This window comes from Alosa sapidissima, chromosome 1 (assembly GCF_018492685.1).
Source record: "Alosa sapidissima isolate fAloSap1 chromosome 1, fAloSap1.pri, whole genome shotgun sequence".
In the NCBI taxonomy this organism is placed as follows: domain Eukaryota; kingdom Metazoa; phylum Chordata; class Actinopteri; order Clupeiformes; family Clupeidae; genus Alosa; species Alosa sapidissima.
Genome location: NC_055957.1, coordinates 27,689,782 through 27,712,491, shown reverse-complemented (window position 1 = coordinate 27,712,491; position 22,710 = coordinate 27,689,782). Strand labels below are relative to the sequence as shown.

The 22,710-nt window shown below is 39.4% G+C and overlaps 2 protein-coding genes across 2 annotated transcripts; both read right to left on the bottom strand.

Moving 5' to 3' along the window:
- Nucleotides 1-12,800: 12,800 nt before the first annotated feature.
- xcr1b.3 (chemokine (C motif) receptor 1b, duplicate 3) lies at nt 12,801-14,647 on the bottom strand. Its single transcript, XM_042103698.1, has one exon. The coding sequence runs from the start codon at nt 14,526-14,528 to the stop codon at nt 13,455-13,457; it is 1,074 nt and encodes a 357-aa protein (XP_041959632.1). The 5' UTR covers nt 14,529-14,647; the 3' UTR covers nt 12,801-13,454.
- A 4,966-nt stretch (nt 14,648-19,613) lies between these two features.
- On the bottom strand, nt 19,614-21,424 carry xcr1b.2 (chemokine (C motif) receptor 1b, duplicate 2). The gene is made up of 2 exons (XM_042100024.1): nt 21,318-21,424; nt 19,614-21,100 (listed from the first exon to the last, which is right to left on the bottom strand). The coding sequence occupies exons 1-2, from the start codon at nt 21,376-21,378 to the stop codon at nt 20,115-20,117; spliced, it is 1,047 nt and encodes a 348-aa protein (XP_041955958.1). The 5' UTR covers nt 21,379-21,424; the 3' UTR covers nt 19,614-20,114.
- Nucleotides 21,425-22,710: the final 1,286 nt, after the last annotated feature.

Sequence of the window (22,710 nt, the reverse complement as noted above, 5' to 3'; positions counted from 1 at the left end):
CTCAGATGGAGCAGGTAGGCTGTGTGACATGCCATGCTGACGATGATGATTATTACCATGTCATTACATTATCACAATTAATAGGTTAAATAGGTTGTGAATGTGTTTGTGTAATGACATGCTAATGGTAAGGCCGCGCTCTGATCATAATAGCAAATAGCGCAACTTCAGTTTTCTAAATAAATGATTTGCAAACCCGGTCAGTTTCCATCAGACGCCCAAAATTCAACATCGACAGTATGAGTGTTGGTAGGTCTCTTAAAGTAGGCCGTCGAAAGGTTTCTATCTCGGAAGGGTTCTCTTGGGGTAAAGCTGGGCTAAAATACTGTAGGCTGATGGAAGTGTAGGCTACAAAATGTCAAGTCATATTACAGTTTTTCTCAATTGTTTACACACAAAAACTGGTACTTGAGACGCAATGACCACAATATGTAACACATTCATTAAAGGAGAATTCCGGTGTGATATTGACCTAAAGTGTATCGAAACATGATACCGAGTGTGAACGTATGTCTCATAGCCCATCTCGGCTTGTCCCCTGCACTCCAAAATCTGGCGCTAGTTAGCCGATGCTACCAACATCTTTTTCAATAGTGGTGCTTCGGCATCGGGCTAGCCATGCAAATAAATCACTGTTTTACACCCATTTACGAGGCTCAATGTATCTCCACACTTCATTGGCAGACTTCCGAGGGCCCTGACATTTAAAACGAGACATTGAGAACTTTGAAAAAGCACTGGTAGTTTACTTACAAGACGATTTATACAGACAGTATCTTCACGAAGTTTAGCGTTTGCAGCCATCTTGAATTTAGTCACGATAAGTCGAGCAATGAGTAAGAATGAACAGCTATGATAAGGGATCAGATTCCAAAAATAATTCAGTGGAAATGCATGGATTCCAGTTGCTGCTACTGGAAGAAACTGGAATCCATGCATTTCCACTGAATTATTTTTGGAATCTGATCCCTTATCATACCTGTTCATTCTTACTGTTGCTCGACTTATCGTGACTAAATTCAAGATGGCTGCAAACGCTAAACTTCGTGAAGATACTGTCTGTATAAATCGTCTTGTAAGTAAACTACCAGTGCTTTTTCAAAGTTCTCAGTGTCTCGTTTTAAATGTCAGGGCCCTCGGAAGTCTACCAATGAAGTGTGGAGATACATTGAGCCTCGTAAATGGGTGTAAAACAGTGATTTATTTGCATGGCTAGCCCGATGCCGAAGCACCACTACTGAAAAAGTTGTTGGTAGCATCGGCTAACTAGCGCCAGATTTTGGAGTGCAGGGGACAAGCCGAGATGGGCTATGAGACATACGTTCACACTCGGTATCATGTTTCGATACACTTTAGGTCAATATCACACCGGAATTCTCCTTTAACCCCCTGAACCAATTCTGCTAAACTACAAGCACAATTCCTGCTTTACGCTCAAATTTCAGTTGTAAAACACACTTTTTTTCACAACACAATTCTCATGAAGAAAATCTCTTGTTTTCACAAGGTACACACTGACATTCAAATGCTAAAGTGAATTGCCCTACTATGCACACTGACTCATCACATGGGCAAACACCTGTCACACAGTTTTACAATTAGCAATCAGAGCTTTAGCATAATGCTTGTGATGTGGATGAGGTGCTGTGGCCAGACTGAAACAGAAGAGAGGATGCAGCAGTTTTTTTTTTTTACTGTAACTGTATACTACCCTAGAAATCTTGATGCACCCTAGCTAGATGCACCACAGGGCAGTCTAGCAACTCTCGTTGGCTTGCGAGCTGGAAAAATGAAACTTCGATCAGGCCAATCACATCGTGTATTCGATTAGCAGACACCCTCCCTATTGTGCTCTCGCGAGAACTCTGGATTTCCAGGGTACCTATTTTTAAGTCTAGACTGAAAACATACTGTACGTCTTTAGTGCCTCCCATAGTTAGCTATTGTGCTGTGTGAAACTTCAACCACCTCAGGGGTTTTTTGGAATGGACCACCCTGCTGTGTCCTTGTGTGACGTGCACCCCAGTCATGCGTGCGACAGTGGTCACTGACCATACCTGCGCTGGTGTTGACTACCCTTCACCATGCCTTAGTTATGCTGCTATAGCATAGTGCTGTCATGGACTTTTCATGTGTCACACCGTATAAACCCTCCTCTCCCCTTCCCTCTCTCTCTCAACTCTCACTCACTCTCACACACTGCCTATTGTCACTATGAGACTATATAGTATAAGTACAATATACTTATTAATATTAACCATTTTGATTTATAGTACTAACCCACCCACTCTCTATCTCTCTCTCTTCCCCCTTACCTCACTTGTGAGGTATGCCATTACCAGTCATCAGCCATCCTTGTGTTTAGCCCTCATCTCACTCATTTCACCTGAAGTCCCATCCCTACGACTGCCCTATCATCGCTTATTGCTGTTCCCCTGCCCGGATTCCTGGCCTGCTCAGCCTAGCGACCCACTACTTGCCCCAATGACAACTCCTAATCCCCTTGGACAATTCATTTCCTACACTGGACTATTTGAACTTTCTGACACTAAATAAGATTCATGCATTATCATACTGGATATGTAACCATCCCACCTCTTTGTAACATACACCTCTGGTGGCTTTAAACACCATGTTCTTTTCTCTACGCCTAACTAACTTATTCATTTATCATGTAAACAGACCTTACTGTTTAAGCGCCAATTTGAAGCACCTCTAGCCTATACTAGACAAAGCATATATTTTGAGCAAGCATAGGGTAGGCTAGGCCCATTCAACAGTGAACTGAGACCACAAAATATTTTACGATTTAAGAAGGCAATATGATTGATCCACCACAATCTAGTTAAGCCTACTGTACATGCATTCACTGCCCAACAACGTGATATTCCTGGGTTTCCAGGATTTCGGGTCAACATAAAAAAAATTAAATTAAACTTGCTGATTAATGGGTTCAAGGAACCAGCTGTGGAATATCCATCCTTGTCTCAGCTCAAATTTAATTTTAAGTGCACGTTAAGATCTTAAAAATAGCCAAGGCTACTCAGTTTTTCTCCCCAATTAGGCTACTCTTATCTTGCCTTATTTCTCCTCATTTCGAATGTTGCCTTTTAGGCTACTTATTTTATTTCACATTAAACATTAGGCCTAGGCCTACAATCTTCTATTTCTTGAATTTCCCCTTGGGGATCAATAAAGTATCTATCTATCTATCTATCTACAACTAGGCTCCATCCATCTATCCTAATATTATACATACATATATACATAGCCTAAACACACGTTAAACATTATGATGCTCCGGACCTTTGCTTGAGGAAATTTTATGTAACTGGACCTCGCTGAAGATTAATTGAATACCCCTGGTCTACACAGTATTCATAATATTTTGCCAGCTCCATTCAAATATAGCCTATGGTCATTCCACAAACAACATTGTTTGTGCCACATTTAGGCCTATAGCACAATGATATATTAAGTTGGTGTAAACAACCTTGGAATTGGAAGCATGTAATGATGCTAGCTAGATATTTTCTGTTTGCAATTAAAAGTGAATTATGAACCTGGTAGCCACCTTTCTAAGTGGAAAGTGTTTCAATTGGCATAGCCTATCATGTGCTTCATGTAAATGCTTAGTTTAAGGGAAACGGATTATTGGAGACTTCAAGACTCACCAATTCCATTACACAAAGGCAATTGACCACTCTTCATATTCTATCAGTCCAAATCACAGTGCGTGCAGCCTATGACAAAGTGCCCTCACATTTTGTAAATGGTCAGTAGCATAGTGTGAACCGGATAATTCCGCAATCTCCTCGCGTTGTTTTTGTTGTTCTCACTGTCTATCTTTCACACACTATATCTACAATAGACATTAGGTGAAAAGCAAGATTCTTGTTTTTTGATGTCGAATTTTGAAGGTATTGTTTAATAACAATGTGTGTTACACTCAAACTTATTAACTATGATATGTACCATTTTAAAGGGCTAGTTCTCCTGATTACAATGGTGGGTATATCTTATCTTTGCCATGTAGCATGGCCACACAATAAGCCTTTTTGTCTCACAAGGGCATCAAGTATGAAAAATCGGAATGTTTCGTGCCGTCTGCAAAGGTCTAATACATTTATCATAACTTTTGAACAAAAGGTGATACATTGATTCTGTTTTCATCACTGAGTAGAGGACATAATTGTGAATCTCCCATACACTCTAAGTTTTTCTCTATCTACAACAGAAATTGGGGGGAAAATGAGATTAATCTTGACAAACTGATAGTTTTGTGTTTTTTGGGGTTGAATTTTAAAGATATTTTATAAAAAATATGTGTGTTCTCCTCAAAATTATTTATTAAATAATTTTATACCATTTGAAAGGGCTATTTCTCCTGATTATAATGGTGGGTAAATTATATCTCTGTCATGTAGCATAATCACACAATAAGCCTTTTTGTGCCATAAGGCCATCGAGTATGAAAAAATGAAATGTTCGGCGCGGTCGGCAAAGGGTTAACATGTAATAAACTCGGAAATTCTAATCAAAACACAAGCATATTTTTATTGCTAACATAGTGAGTCACTCGTGGTGTTTAATGCATTTCATCACAATAACAAATTGCACAGATAACCTTCAACTCAGAATATATCCTACAGTACATACAGTATGAACTTAGATAGCGGGAATAAGCCTAATGCAGAACTGCATCTACCATCAGCAACAACCGGCAAGTAAAAAACATTTGACTTCTAGTAACACTGGATTTGGTATGTGTGCTTGCCTCCATACTAGAGCTTGATAATGTGCTCTTCTAATATGCCATTGAGCAGCATCACTTGTTGGTGGTAGATCCTCCGATCCTCGACATCTAGAAAACAGAGTGGCTCTGTCATAGTGTTGTCACGATACCAAAATTATGACTTCGATACAATACCTGCCATAAATATCTTGATACTCAATACTGAAACGATATCCAAATCCTAAAATATCTGGAAGCAGGCCTCCTCCAAGAGTATTGAGTCATTTGTGTTGAATTTGGTGCACTTTTGGTCAATTCTGGGTTGACCAAAGGAGAGGAGTTCTAAACTTCCTACATAATTATTATTTTTGTAGTCAGTAAAATAGTAGTTTGTGTGTGATTAAGTCCTTTATTGTTTGTTATAGCTCATTTATATTGTGTGATGTTTTGGCAATAAATTACCTTTAAATAGCCAAAGTAGGCTAGATCAAGGTCAGTGTTCAAATTACTGCATACCCATCACTTAATGCTATGCAGAAGAGCCTAATCTTTAGGTCATCTGATGTAGGATACCCTAGGCCTTCCTGTGTTTATGGGATTTCTTTGACAGTTGCAAAGGGAAAAAAGTAAAGATAGTCTGTTCTGTAGTTCTGTGCTCCCAGTGTTATTTAATAAGTACGTTTCAACCACTCTTTGGGTCTTAATCAGATAGGCCTACACCATTATTACATTACATTACATTACATTTGGCTGACGCATTTTTAACCAAAGCGACTAACAACATGGTAACAGTTAAGTTTTAAAGCAATTCTCTCAACAATTTTAGGACAATTTAAAAACGGTACAGTAAGAATAAGTGCATCAGTGAGTGCTGTTTTTAAACAGTTGAGTGTCAGTTCAAGACGGCTGGTAAGTGCTAGCATCAGCAAGACTTGTTGTAAGTGGTGCTATGAAAGGAGATGTTCTCTAAAGAGCTGGGTCTTGAGGAGTTTTTTGAAAATGGAGAGGGATGACCCTGCCCTTGTAGGAACTGGCAGTGTGTTCCACCAACAAGGAACAACAGATGAGAAAAGTTTGGATTACAGTAATGAAGGATCTTTGGTAGGGTGCAGCAAATGGAAGCTTTTGATAGCGCACGCCAATAACGAAAAACTATAGGGTGACCAGATGTGCTCTTTTTCTAGGACATGTCCTCTTTGAGACCTTACCAATCGTCCAGAATTTTGTTATTCTAGAGCCTCAAACGTGTTTACAGCGAAATTGCATTGCGTTTTTCTCTGTCGTTCACAAATAAGTTCAAAATAGCCTTTTGAGGCAGTGTTTTCTCTTATGTCCTCTTTTTAGTTTAAAAGAGGACACAATCAGGTCACCCTAGAAAAACGGAAAACCACCAGGTCAAACCACTCAGGGGTGTAGGCTACTCTGGAACCATCACTAGGTCACTAATTTGTGCGTTATTTATGTTTGATTACATTTCAGATGGTGGTGGTTGTTGGTTTCCTGTAGAGTTTTTTTTAATTTATTTATTTTTCTATGTCCGTATATTGGGGGGGGGGGGGGCATTTTGGTCATATTTGAATATTGGGGGGGACACGTCCCCCTCAATGTCTATGGTGACTACGGCCCTGCTAAAGACATAACTAGATCTTGAGCATCTATTACCAGAGTTGAATGAGCAGTTTTTGCAGTGATAACTACTGGACATTCCACATTGCTAGACAGCACTTGAGTGAGGATAGACTTATTTCCACTTCACAAATAACCATCGCTATCTGCAATAGCTACAGTACAGGGACATTAATCAGTTCATAGCTGAGGATTTGTCCTAGGTCCACTTCCCTTTCAGAATCATATGCAGTAATGATGCACTGGAGAATGTTTCTTTTTGTTGCACTATAAAGGATATCTTGTCTAATTTGTTTTGCAAATAATGCAATCTCCATAGCACTCTTCAGCAACCCTCAAATATGCACACTCTTCCATTTTTTTGCATGGCTGGAATTTGAATGATAGGAAAGAGCACCAGTGAGATGTTTTAACTAGGCAAGCACAGTCGCCTTTACAGTAAAATAAAATACAGTGTAAATCCTCTGTAGAACTGACAACTCTTCATAATAGTTAGAGACAAAGTACTTTCTACTAGTCACCTACTATTCTATCAATTTATCAAGGAATCTATTTAGCTTCTAAACGTCATACTGAATTTTAGCTATTATTTCAATTTATATTTTAATTTTAGCTTATTTTCATTTGCTACTTGAGTCATTAGGGTAATTCCTGTCCTGTCCTACAACATCTGATACATAAAGAGCATATTAATGCCTTATTTTTTGCAATTCCTATGATAGGCTATCTGATGGCAAAACCAAAAAGTATGTGAATTATGATAATTATGCTAATTAGCAAGCTTAAAACTCAAAATTGAGCTTGGTAAACAAAATATTTGAATTCAGCACCCTCAAATTGTGTGAAATAGACCCTTTACCGACTTTTCCTCAAATTTGCCAACAGGACTTTTTCTGAACGTTTGTTAGCTATCTGCTCTCCCTCTACTACAGTGGTCCCCAAACTACGGCCCGCCACCTCATTTTGGGTGGCCCCCCAAAACATGTCCGTGGTATATCAACCGGCCCGCACGGGAGTACGACATCGTCAAACTATAACCTCCGCAATTTCCCCCATTCATTCTCTATGGCGAGTCTTAACCCTTAAAGGAGTAGGTTTTTGAACATTCTAAGTTCCGCAACAATTGAAGGTTCTAAAATTCTATGTTGAATTCAATGAACCCAGATATTCTTTAGAATGTTAATTTCCCAACATTGTGACGGTACTCCTTTAAGGGTTAACAGTACACATGTAATACTCTTTTTGTCCACTTGTGGTTATTTTGGCGCTGTTTCGCGTTTGCCATCAAAAACGGAATGAAATGTAGGCCTACCTGCAAACAATGTAAGAGGCCTATGCTGACTGCATCAGTGCTCAAAGTATTGTAAAAGTTTATCAATTAATTGTTCACGCTTCAGCGCTTCATAAAATTCTCATAGTTTGAGAACTTTACATTTTCAGAGTTCAGAGTTCACCCATTTTTAATAAAATATACTTTTGGGAATGCAAAAGTCTTTTTATTAGTATTATTTAATTTGAGTTACGTTTTACACTGATATGGCATGATGGCAATAAACACAGCTAACAATGGTATTAAATTGCAATAGCCTATAGATTAAATGTAATGGAATATTCGACTAAGGTAGACTGCTGTTGTTCACAGCACTAAGCTATTTATGGTTACTGATATACTCTGAGTCTCTGGCCCTCTCTTAGAGCCAGGCATAGTAAGCTGGCCCTCGGAAGAAAAAGTTTGGGGACCACTGCTCTACTACATGTATCTCCAATTCTGGGGAGTTTTTTCTCACCCCTGTTAGGCTACTCATGGGCATTCTCTGATTGTTTAACACTCTGTAAAGCGCCATGTTTTAGCGCTCTATAAGTGATATTAAATTGAATTGAATTAAGCGCTAGTCAGCATTTGTATTTTCAAGATACTGTCGAAACAGCATGTATGTTCCCCTTTTCTAATGTTTGTTGGTGGTTTCAGCAATTTCCCCTGACTCACCATTCCTCTAGGCCAGCTGCGAAGTGGTCAGGACATCATTATTGGTCTGCTGTCATTTTGTCCCATTTGAGCTGTTGGTCTTGCTATTTCCCCCACAGTTCCTGTAACTTGTCCATTTGTTTTGCATTGAACACTTACACATGAGGCCCTTTTCAGGAAGCATCATATTATGACTGAATTTGACCAGAGCAATTCCTTGTGTAACGCTAGCTGGCACGGTAGCTGTAGCCCACATAAACCCCCCTGCATATGTGTTAGCAAAAGATGCTAACACCCACAGATTTTAGCCTTCTTGTAGTTTCAAGCCTGAGAAGGTGATGGGCTGAGCCGTGTGGTTGGTCAACACTATGCAAGTCATGCTTCATTGTGGTCATTAAAATACGCCTCTCACCAGACATGTGTGCAGAGTATGCCCTGTTAGAAACTGGGCGCTGGCGTTTTGAGCACTACCCAGGTGCATCGTATGCTTCTGAGCAGGTGGTCCTTAGCACCAAACATGTGAATGATGGGACTGCAAGTAACTCAAAGTGTACACTACATTATCACACATATTTGATGGCTGGGTTGCTGAGTGGTGGAATCAGTCCCTGGAGTCTCAACAAGATATTTTAGCAGCTCTTCACAACCAAGTGTACCAATGTGAAGTGACTCGGAAAGTAGTGTTATAGCAGTAAGTACAGTATAGAATAGAATAGAATAGAATATAAACTTGAATTGCCACACAACAATGTTTGTGGTATTTAATGTAGGGAGGTAGAGTTTAAAATGTCTCCATGTGTGATAATAAATATCATCGTTTATGGGTATTTCCCAGAATTGGGGCCTATTTCTGTCCACAGGGTGTAATTCTATTAAAAACACATTAAATCTAATAATCTTTAGCATCACTAATTAGTATAAAGAAAAACAAGCCTAGACTTTTTTAATGGTTGCTCCTACTCATGATTTAGACACATTTTATTGGTGTTTTATGGTACAATATCAGTGTTTTGGTGTTGTCCGCAACCAGAGTTTTCACATATTGTGCCATATCTCAAACATTATTTATCAAAAATTAATTAAAAAAATCATGCATATGAATTAAATGTTATCTGAACTAATGAACTGCATGCACACATTATGCATATATATGCATTTCCTGTTTTATTTTGCTTAATGTTTACCTGTCCCATAGTTTAGCCGTCATTACCAGCACACTCTACATAAAGGCACTTTGCTACTGTTTTTTCATCAAAAAATATTTGGTAACCATGGTCACCTAATATCACAGTGGAATACATGGGTGTCAAGCAGAAAGATTGATGCCTTGATGTCCAGAAACATAAGAAAATCTACTCTTTATCCCTTGTTTTGGGCATGTACACTTATTATGTGTCATTACCATAAGCATTGTATTTCTGTATTTTTGAATATTCCTGAAATTTTAAAATGACTTTAATAGTTTAAATGATGTACATTACATGTAGAAAGCTAGCTACACTTGCATAGTGATCATTTTTGCTTCTCAGGGTAGTTTTTCGGTATACATGTAAATGTCATCACCAACACAGTCATTACCAGCACATTATAGCTTGAAATGTAGTGGTAATGACCACTGTGTTGGTGATGACATTTTTGCAGATACATTTAAAGTACTCTTTTTAAAAGAAATTAAAAAAAATTCTTCACAAAGTCAGTTCAACTTGGGTTTCTATAAACATTTAATTGCAATAGATTACGATCAGTGATTTGTCATCACCGCAACAAATGTCATTACCAGAACTGCAATGTCATCACCATCACCATGCATATTTTTGCCAATAGATTATGTATAAATTACAATAAATTACATTAATTAGATATTTTTGACAATGTTGGACAGTCTAAATTGCCACTGGATGAAAACAGATATGATATATGGCATTTATTTCAAATAAATGAAATTCCAAGCCAGGGTCGAGTGAAAAAATCTAAAAATAAGATACTTAAACGATTATAATTCATGTTGTAAGTAAAATTCAACAATTCTAATAAGTTCAAGATAAAATAGACTTCATGTGAAACCATAATTGATCATTGATTGATCATTGATTGACCATTTCATCTTTAAAATGTACATATTAGATGATGTGATGGTAATGACATTTACCTGAAAAATGACAAGCATAAATTCCTTTATATTGTGGTCTCAACCAAGCTCACAAGGTTACTCCTATCAAAATGACTGATAACTTGATGCATACCAATTAGTACAATTTTTATTTTTATTTTTCAAAATTTCAGTAACCCAAATAGGCCTGAAATCTGAGAAATGCCCTTATATAGAAATACTGGATAGAGTTTTCAGTTCAGAGGTCTATTTGTACTCCCTGACAATCAGACCCATGATCAGAGTTATGTGTTTGACTGTCTTACATGTGAGTGAATGGGAGTTCACTGAGTTGTGTTGCTCTAAAGGTGTTCTGTAAATGGCAGGGCACTTTGGTATTTCATAAGCTCACATAAAGAAGGTATTTCATTGTGCATTATTTTACTAAAGCTTGAAACTCTCTTTCTTTCTATTTAAACCATAAAGTTTATTTTCACACATTTTTAGATTTGAAATCTAGGCAGACGGTGAACAAATTTGAAAGATGTGTTGAGTCCCAATGTTTTTATTTGACCACTAGAGTGCAGTATAGCACAAAACGGATGCACACAAGCGGAGAGGTTGCTGATGTTCATCAGTTCACATTCATATACATTTAAAGGGATGATTGTAGTTGACATATACCAAATAGAAATTTCTGCACCTGCTTACATGGCCATTACAGTGACACAGATGAACAGCGAATGCTAATGTTCTATTGTTTACCTGCTAGTCAGACAGCAATACAACAATAGGAGGTGGGGCTCACCAAGAAAAACATACTCAAAAATAACTCTGTTATAACTGACTGTTACTGTACATGAATATATATATATATTGATTAAAAATAGAAAAAAAATTACAATTTATTCAGAAGAATATGTGTGATCAAACCCATGATCTTGGTGCAGTTATCACCTTGCTCTCCATTTTTGTCTATCAGCTGAAACAAGAATACTTGCCGCCTGGTATAACTGGCAAATATGAAGAAAATAATGGCACATTTACAGGCCTACATATTTCAATAATGCCACAATTTTGGAAAAAAATCTAACATATAATTCTAATTTCTAATATATTTTAAACTAAACATGTATGCAAAGCAGTATACAGCTTCATCAACAAAACATCAATTGCACTAAAAGGTTATGGTCAAAATGTTCAGAAACTTAAAGCATTTAAGTCATTTTAGTGAAACATCATTTGAGATAACCAGTTATTGTGACATGCCCCACCATTGAGGTTTAAGTTGGCAGATTCTTTTGTTTGCCCAAAGATTAAAAAGCAGATGTTAATTGGAAGTGGTTAGACATAGTCAAGTAAAGTCAAGTCACTTTTATGTACAGTATATAGCATATTTCAAAACAAAAGCAGTTGACCCAAAGTGCTTCACAGGTAAGGCTAACTTTACAAAAATAGATAGGGAACTGATAAGCAAATAAAAAGGAGTGATAAAGGGGGGTAAGATGACAATAAGACACAAGCTAGAAATAAAGGTTATAATGCCCATACAACTAGAGATAAAGCACAGAATACCAATGAATAAATAAAAAGATAAATAAATAAAGACAAATAAAGGGGCTTAATAAAAAGGGCAAAATAAGATCATATTAAAATCAGTGTCAATAGTGCGCTGATTGAGGTGGTGACGATGCTGGAGGAGCCAAATAAAATCACTTCAGTTTTACTGTCATTGAGTTACAGATGGCTCTGTAGTCTTTAAGGTCACTTAGGTCTAAATTGGGTTTCTTTAAAAGAGGTTGGACAGAAGCATTCTTAAAACGGGAAGGGTCGACACCACTTAAAGAAATATTTATTATGGCCAGAATAAGTGTTGAACAACACTTTGGGTCTAATTGCATGACTGTTTATAAGAGTGGCTTAGTAGTCTGTTTTGGCCTCCATAACTGAATGTTGGTATTGTTTTAAAACATCTCGTAAAATTTCATTAGACACCTGGAGTTTATCCTTTTTCCCTTTCCTTGAGAGGGGATACACAGGCAGATTTGAAAATAGAGACTAGTTCAAGAGTGTCAGAGCAGGAGGATAGGGCTTGGGTAGGTATAAGTATAAATATATAAGTATACTCTTTTGATCCCTTGTGGGAAATTTGGTCTCTGCATTTATCCCAATCTGTGAATTAGTGAATCACACTCAGCACACAGTGAGGTGAAGCACACACTAATCCCAGCGCAGTGAGCTGCCTGCTACAACAGCGGCGCTTGGGGAGCAGTGAGGGGTTAGGTGCCTTGCTCAAGGGCACTTCAGCCGTGCCTACTGGTCGGGGTTCGAACCGGCAACCCTCCGTTACAAGTCCGAAGCGCTAACCAGTAGGCCACGGTTGCCCCACAAGGTGGGTATTAGTAAAAGACTTGGAGAGTTTTATAGAATGAGACAGGGAAGGGGTGGATGTGAGTTAAATTAAAAGACTCCACAATACTAAAAAACTCAGTAACCATAGGCTTAGATGGACAGTGTGAACTATGTGAACATTAAAACCCCCTAAAAACAATAACTTATAAGAGTGAGAGGCCATGACAGACAAAAGATCAGAAAATTCCTGAATAAAAATATAACTTGTTTTGGGAGATCTGTTCACCAGAGCACATACATGTAGGACAGGAGTAGACAGATTAATCAACAGAAGCTGCACCTCAAAAGAGGAGTAGACATTTGTGGGTACTGTATACATCGACATTTGAAAGTCAAGAGTCATTGAGGTGAAAGTTTGAGAGTCATTAAAGATGGTGGCGAGGCCACCTCCATGAACAAAAGACCTTGGGGAGCTTACAGAGTAGAAATGGTGAGGGCAGTTACAAAAGGTCACGTCTCAGTCACAAATAAAAACTCCAGGTGATGGGACGCAATAATGTCATTTAAAATTAAGCACTTGTTAGTTATCAATCTAACATTTAATAGTGCAACGCTGACTTGCTGTGTCGCTGACAATGACGAGGAAGAGTTCTTTTGGAATGTTAGAGGATGGAGGTTTGCCGCATTTACTCCACCATCGGAGCGTAAGAGTTTTGGGGTGAGACGAGTAGACCATTGGAGCGGGATGATCGAATGTAGGTTGGTCCAGAGGTTGAGAGTGCTGTTTCATGGGTGTGTGTGCTGAGAGTCTGGGCCCTGTCTCTAATGGACAGCCACCGAAAGCTACCAGAGAGGCGTCCTCTGAACTTTCCCGCACCAAAGATGTGGATGATGGGGCTGAGGCAACAGTGGGAGTAAGCCAGGGTGTGGGACACGGTGTAGGCGTAATCGGAGGCGTCCGAGTTCATGAGTTCGGCAGGAATCAGGCCGTGGAGGCTCAGCGACTGGAGGAAGAGGAAGATGTTGAATGGTGCCCAACAGACAAAGAAGCCGACCACAATGAAGAATATTAGCCTTACTGCCTGGTTCTTCTTCTTCATCCTGCATTGCCGAATGCGAAACCACATCCGCGAGTAGCAAAACGTGATGACAGCAAATGGCAACAAGAAGAAAATTGGAATCTGAATGTCATGCATGACATACTCTGGCATGTAGGTCTGGATGCAGTGCACAGAGTCATATACATTCACTGTCTCTGAGAACACCATCTCTGGTATACTAAAGGTCAAACAGAAGACCCACAGCACACCACTCAGAAGGTGAACATTTGGCTTGAAGGAGGACGCTGTGACGGCGTGCACAACCGCCCTGTACCGGTGCACAGTCATGGCTGTGAGGAAGGCCATGTAGCTGTAGTAGCCCAGGAAAAGTATGCCACTCAGGAGCCTGCATGCCACCTCGCCCATCACCCAGCCATGGATGGGATACACCGCCCAGATTGGAAGCGGCATGGTGAAGATGAGGTCAGACACAGTGAGGTGCAGGAGCAGAAGGCTGGACGTCTGCCTCAGGTCCTCCTGCCGCAGGATGGTCCAGAGGAGGAAGCTGTTCCCAGCCAGGCTGACACAGAAGATCAGGCTGTAGCAGACAGCAGAGAAAATCCCATGGAAGTTCCCAATCACATCCTCGAGCAGTACTGGTTCATCAGTCAACGAGTAGTAGTAGTAATTATCAGTTGTCGGTGTTACATTGAATTCCATTATTCATGTAGTTATGGTATTTGGCAGATGCTTTTCCTGAAAGCAGCACATTTTAAAAAACATAATGCATAATACAGCAAAATGCATGTGATATATAATTTAGGAGCCTAAAAGTAGTCTATTTAAGTTAAAATATTTTTACATTTAAAAGGGTACAAGTTCTTTAAAAGGATAAATAGGATTTATAATTTCATGATTTAAAAATGTTAAAATGCATTGAATTGCTCTGTAAGCAGGACTTTTAATGTGATTCTGATGCCCACTATTGGGGTGCTTTATTTTGATATGTGGGGAGTGGGGGTAAATGGAAACAGAAAGGAGATTGGAGCGAAATAGTTTTTTGACCTCTCTCTCTCTCTCCATGCTACCCTCGAAATGTTTATATTTTATGGATAACTTTCTTTATTTTTGTAATGTTGATTTGAGTTTTAAGTAAACAGTTAAACATAAGAAGTGGACTCGTGGAATCTTTTCAAGTGTTTTTTGAGACGAGGGAGTTTGCTGAGCGTCAAGCTAAAGCTTCAATTGCAATTTTGGAACCTAGGAAACTACAATTATGCAAGTATGGAATACAACCCCAAATCAAAAGAAGTTTGGACGTTGTGTAAAATGCAAATACAAGTAGAATGTGATAATATACAAGTCTTGTAAACCCATATTTAGCAGCAAAAAGGACATTGACAACATATCAAATGCTGAAAATGAAACTTTTGACTTTCATGGGAAATATATGATCATTTTGAATTTCATGCCAGCAATGTTTCAAAAAAAGTTGGGACAGGGAATGTTTACCGCTGTGCTGCTTCTTCACCTCTTAATTTAACAAAATTCTGTAAATATTTAGGTACGGAGAAGACCAGTTGCTATGTTGTCCCATTCCTGTCGATAGGATTTTAGTTGCTCAACAGTGTGAGGTATTCTTAATAATATTTTCCATTCCATGATGCACCTAAATTGACAGGTAATAATAATAAATAATAATACATTTATTTATGATGCACTTTTCATCAAAAGATCTCAAAGTGCTACAGCTTAGAAACAAAAAAGATGAGTAGTTTTAAAGAATACGAAAAAGAAAAAAAAGAAAAGAAATTGGTCTGGACTGCAGACAGGGCATTTTAGCACCTGGACTCTTCCTCTATGGTGAAATACTGTTTAAATATGTGCAGAAGGCCCCAGCCAGTCGCGCCACAGCTGGGGCCTTCTGCACATATTTAAACAGTATTTCACCATAGATAGATGCACCATACGCCGGCAACCGGTGTTCGATTGCCGCTCCTTGGTCCGTTCCGGATCCCACCCCGACTGTCTCTCCCACTCACTTCCTGTCATTCTCCACTGTCCTGTCTCATTAAAGGCATGAAAAGGCCAAAAATATATAAAACAAAACAAAAAAATATGTACAGAATTCATTTTGCCATTGTTTTCCTGAAATATTCAAGGTCTGCCTTATTCAAGCATTGCCTGGATGGCAGTATATGTTGCTCAAAACCTATACATTATTCAGAATTGATTTAGCCTTGCCAGATGTTCAAGATGCATGCTGTAAGAATGCACCTCCACCAGGTTTTCTTTACAGATGCGGATTGGCCTTTCATTTACATGAAAACGTACTGTAGGTGGTATCACTAAAAACAATTAGTTCTGAAAACAAAGTGGATAAATGGGGAAACTCCGGTTTCACTTTTATCAAGGGAAACCAGCGTTTTACAGTGTGACATGTTGTTCAGGAAGCAGCTAGCGGATGGTGAGGTGATGTTTGCTGTATAACAACAAATGTTTTAGCTTAGTAATATCACTTTGAGCAACTTCATTTGTGGAGAAGAAGGATGGTTCGGGTCTTCCTACAGTACATCTCAATGTAAGCTATTTCGTTGCTCTGATTGGTTAGGTCTATCCAATTGAGTGCAGAGCCATTTTCCCCACTGTATCGGTTGAATCACGTCCCAATGGACCAGTATCAGACTGACTAGAATTATATAGTAGGCTATAGAGTATAACAACGTCAGGCTAGGTGGTAATAGCAATTTGCATCAAAACAACAATGATAACATCATTACGGCACTAGAGGAGGGGTGGCAACCAATGTTCCCTCATAAGCTGCGCGCGGCCGCACAGGCCAGTCGAAGTGGCCTCGCAATAGATTTTTCAGACCGCGCAAACGATTTTTTTTTTCAGGGGTTAAAAATCTGAACATCAAAGGCGATGTAGGCTAGGTAATAAACATTTAAAATACTGACATATCTGACAACCAAGCCGGATGTACGTTAGAATGTTTACATACAAAGTATCCTTTAGGCTACTCCAGGCAGGCCCTATTATGCGAACTTCTGGGTACTCAGATTAGGCAGGCCCTGCTCCAGCAGTTATGCAGTAGGCTACTATGGCGAAAAGAAAGGCAGAGCAGATGCCCCAGAAAAGGTCTGCGTAACGTTTAAACATGAGTGGCTAGATGAAATACTCCAAATTGACACAAGATGGTCCAGGTAGGAAAAAACCTTCAGACATATTTACGAAAGCAGTGGCGTGATCTGCAAATTCTGCTCGGAGGCAAAAGCGAAAGGAGAGTTTGCTCGTGGGAAAACTTGGTCTGAGTGGAAGCTTGATTACCTAAAGCGTTATGTGACACACAGAAAGTCCATGTAGACGCATTGAAAACATTAAGACTTAGACATGGGAACTCTATCGATCAAATTATCCCCGAAACGAACGAATCCCGAGAGAGACGAATTCTGAGAGCACGATCCGACCCTAAACAAATAAAATTATTAATCTTTGTTGTGCAGCCGTGGCCCACTGGTTAGCACTCTGGACTTGTAACCGGAGGGTTGCCGGTTTGAGCCCCGACCAGTGGGCCGTGGCTGAAGTGCCCTTGAGCAAAGCACCTAACCCCTCACTGCTCCCCGAGCGCCGCCGTTGTAGCAGGCAGCTCACTGCGCCGGGATTAGTGTGTGCTTCACCTCACTGTGTGCTGTTTGTGTTTCACTAATTCACCGATTGGGTTAAATGCAGAGACCAAATTTCCCTCACGGGATCAAAAAAGTATTACTTATACTTATACTTAATCGACAATGTGATGCTAGCAATTAACACCAACATGTCCATGTTATCAGTTCAGGATACACGATCATATGGCACAATGCATGGCTACATGAACAAAATGGTAATGTTTACTTCAGATGGTGATTAAAGGTTGTATCAGCGATTACGGTTCACTTCTGTTGATGTTCAAACAAAACAGAGAGCTAGCTTGCTACTCCCTCCTGTGCAATTGAAACTCTCCTAAACGCGCATCTCGTCGGTTATTGGTTGGAACACTTTATTTTGCCTTTGAGGGGTTGCCAACTAACCTGACTCTCGCCAGATGAATTTCGTTCCGCTTAGCTCCGCCTAGCTTCACTCACATCCATCTGGGACCTCTTCCATTGAGAGTGATTTTTGCACCCGATTTTATGGTACAGCCAATCAGGACGCAGGGCGGGAGTTTCATAGATGTGACATAGCATAGAAGCGACTGTGAGACTGTTATCAGCGTCACGGGTTGGCTTCGATGTGAGTGGTTGAAGTAGCACATCAATAGATGACGGACAAGTGGCTTATTCAATCATATGCAAGCATTTTTTGATTACAGACATCCCAAGTCTCCCGGAAGTTCCGGGAGTCTCCCGCATATTGATAACGGCTCCCTGATGCCCGCAAATTAGATAAAATCTCCCGGAATCTAGAGCGAGCGAGCAAGAGCGCGCACACGAGACCGAAACTTCAAATCGTGTATGCATCTGAGTGTAGCGCGCACACGACGGGGATGGAGAGAGAGAGAGGTAGTGCGTGTGTGGCTGTCCAAGACAAACAGCATCCTGATTGGCCTGTTTTTTATGTTCAGTTCAGTAGAAACAGGAGCGTCATGGCAGAGGCAGAGTGCCCCCCAAAAAGGACCCATTTCACATCAGACTACACGAAAGTTATACCCTTGTCTCATAAGAGTTCAAAATAATGATAGTCTTGCATGCTGCACTGTTTGTAGGCTAACAGTGACTTTAACATTGCCCCTAGTGGGTTAAATGATTGCAAAAGACATGCTGAGGTGAGTTTAACAAGTGTCATTTCATCTGCATATTATTCCAGACTAGCCTACTGGCTATTTGCCAAGGCTACATAAAGACCAAACTACCAAAATCTACATATTTTATCATCACAATTTCTAACTATAGGCCTTCCTTATTTGGTGTGCTGAGTAGAGACAATTAATTAACAAACATAGGCTATTCATCACTATTTCAGTATCTAAGAAGGCTAAAGTAATTTTTGATATTTATTTTATGTTTTATTTATTTACTTATTTATTTATTTATTTATTTATTTTTTTTGGGGGGGGGGGGGGGGGGTACCTCCCTGAAATGGCTTTTTGCAGGTCGGGATGTCTGTGATTAGGCCCAGCCTTCTGAAGCAACACTCCAATGGATTGGTCCCAGCTGGATGAGTGGAGCTAGGCGGAACGAAATTCATCTGGCGAGAGTCAGGTTACCATTATAAAGGATACTGAATAAATATCAACCTTCTTAGACATATTGATGCATTTGCTGTTATCTCTTTAAATTCCCTATGGCTAACGCAGGCTCGTTATTTTCAGCAGGTCGTGTGGTTGCAAATTGCTCACAGACACAGTGCTGAAATGTGCGCTCAGAAAACAAAATATTTGCTCAGTGCTCAAAAAAATTAGAGGGAACATTGGTGGCAACCCAAGTTAAAGTTCACTTTCACAGGGCATAAGTCTCACGTCACACCGACACCACAGCCCCTTACCAGTGAGAAAGCAAAAAAGTTAAAAATGAAAAGCACAACTCTTGGAGAAACAACTTTAACTTTAACATGCGTCTATGTTTACTTGTGTGCCCCCATAGACAGGCTGACAATAAAAGGTCTTGAGTCTATAATAATAACAATAATAATATTAATGACACATAGCATATAACAGTCTGTATTAATATATACTTATAAAATAATATATATTATAAGTATTTTTTTTTTTTTGATGAGCAGATACATATAAAACACTTTTAAAATGTTTTAATTATTATTCACTCAACTTCAAAAAATATAAGAAAAACAACAGTAGACTTATATTAAATAACAGTAGGCTAATTGTACATAATGGTATAATAGTCATAAAAAATGTGAATGCATTTTACATTACCATCAAGTGCAGGATTTTAGGAGCATTTTTTGTGACTGCTGCTAGTATGCTAAAGACGAGTCTAAGCTGGATGACTTGAAGCTCTGTGTTTAAAGACGTCTGCAGAAGGGTACGCCCATTTTTGATGCTTCAACTCCATGACAAGGCTAACATTTTTTACAAATCCATCACTGCTTTAGAAGTAACCATTAATACAAACAGAAGTAGCTAGTACACAGACAAAAATACTATTGATTTAATATTTGATTTGTTTTGATTTGATTCTGTCTGTTGCTGTATATTGAAGAGACACAAAAGCAGAATAAAAGCACTCTTAAATAGTTAAATAGTGACAGTCTTTGATCAGACCAGTTAAAATATATCTTGCAAATATTCATATACATGTATTAGCCTTACTCCATCAGCGTCATCTCCACACACTTTTCAATAGCAGAATGACTGATTGGCTGATTAGCATTCTCCGAACAATGGGCGAGTCTGCAGAACAGGCTCCTGAACCTTGGCCTTAGCATGTAAAGCAGCGGATTGATGCAGCAGTGAGAATAAGCAAGGATCCGACAAATGACGTATGCAAGGTATATGTGCTCATTTGTTTCCCAGACTGATAGATCAAGAACTGTGAATAGGTACAACACAAGATTGTAGGGTCCCCAGCAGATGAAGAAAGCAGTGACAATACTAAACAGTAGCACAACTGTCCCATACCTGCCTCTCATATTTGGGACAGATAGCACTGTCCTGAAAATACAGCTATAGCAACACACAATGATGACAAGAGGAAGCAGAAAGAGAAAAACTATCTGCATGTAGGTCCAAAACTTGTCTTCCACCTCTTCAATTTCACATGAGTATGTTCCATTTGTGGAAGAATGGACGGAGATGAGGACCTCTCTGAGGCTCATGATCACACTGATGACCCACGTAGCTACACAGACCACACGCGCATAGCGCAGCCTCCGGCCTGGTTGGGCTGTGTACCGTCCCTTCAGCACCACAGTACAGAAGCGGTCCAGCGTTATGGACGTCAGAAGCATGAGACTCCCGTACTGTCCAACAAAGTAGGCTCCAGTGAAGAGCTTACAGGCAATGTCGCCGAATACCCAGTGGTACAGAAAGTAGACAGCCCAGAACGGCAGTGTGAGTGTGAAGAGGAGATCGAATGAGGCAAGGCAGAGGAAGAAGAGGTTGGAGACGCGCCGCAAGTCCTCCAGGCAGACAAGGGCACTCACCACCAGGCCATTGCCCACCATGCTGAGGACGAAGACAATTAGGAGGCACACACCGGTGATTCCATCGTGTCCATCGAATGGGCTTTCAAGCTCAATGGGATAATCCCCAACATCAAGAGTAGTGTTTGATAAACTGAAATTTGTTTCTCCTGTCCAAGAGTCATGTAAGAGACAAACACAAAGAAGAACTGAGCTCTTTTGTACACCCTGGGCTCTTCAGTCACACATAAAACAATTAAGAACTACTGTAGCCTATTGACATTTCACTAAACTCTCCCTCTCACAAAGTATCAGATAGTCAAGTAAAGACATTAACAGAGGGTTTGTTTTTATTTATTTACTTTGGTGAAAGAGACAAAAACTTACCAGACATTTCAAAAGCCTTCTGGTAGAGTATGTCTTGAGAGAATGCGTGTCTGAGGGGCATTTACAAGAATGAGGAACAATTACATCTGTTTCTTCACAGATCGTCTAAACCCTTCCCAGATTATTCAGATATGTCTGCAAGACAGGGATGGACATTTCTTCAGGGTTTTCTTTTTTCACATTGTACTTTGCAACTAATTTCGATGTTATTCAAACATTGTATTTCTTTCTATATTTCTGTATTCTGCACAATATCATATGAAGGCTGTGAGTTTGATATAATGTATTAGTTCTTTCATATTCATAACATAATGAAAATTACGTTTCACTAAGACAAAATATTTAGGCCATGACCATATAAAATATGAATTCTTGTTTTCATTGTTTATCAGGGATGAAGTGATTGTCAAATTCTGGGCCGATATTGATATGGATGTATGTTGGAGCTACATTAGTTTGCTTTCAGTAGTGGTAAATGTGTTAGTTAATTTGTTTATTATGATTGTGCTCACATTAGTAATATATATTTTGGTGATATTATTTTGCTCGTTATTTGTTTAGTTAATTGTTTTGATTTATATGTGTAGTCTTTATTTTTGGTTAGTTTACTAAAATATTTGGTTTAGACACCTGGGGGCAGTAGTGGGCACAGGTAAAGGTGAATAGGTAGGAAGTAGGAGGAGGCCTGTATGCACCTGGGCGGTGGGCACATGTTTTTTTACCAGCGCAAGAGATGCCGTGTATTGTTTGCTGCAGCTGGAAGAAAATAAACCAGCCACAACAACAAACCTGGAATTGACTTTATTTCTTGCCTGCGTACATCACCTGCCCAGGGTGCCAGAAGTTGTCGTTTGAATGTTTGATTTAAGTTTAATTTTCTTTTGTTGACAAACGGCCACTACAATGTATAAAATAACAATTTGGTAGATCATCCAATGCTGATACTGATATTTATTTGTTTACTTAGTTTGTGTTGTTCATTGTACCCTTTAATAGAGTGGAAGCAAAAATATTCACAAAAAATAACTGAACCATTTTTAAGTCTTTCAGGCCTTCATAACATAGAATTGATCTAGAATTGATGCAACATAACAGCTAAACATCAGCCACTGTCATCGATAAATGTCACATCAATTTGCAGATAGCTGATATCATTCCGTAAGGCTGATAAAGTTTATATCCCTAAAGTTTATATCAAAATATTGATAAGAGCTGAGATTCCCAGTATTGGTATGAGACCTAATGACATCCTACCAGATATAAGAACAAAATTATCGATAGCCTGACGAGCCAGACCCACATTAAAATGTAGGGTCTGGGCACTCACCGTTCAGTGCTCAGTCCGAGGGGCGGGATAATCAGTTGTCTTTCAAATTCCCTCTGCACGCAATAG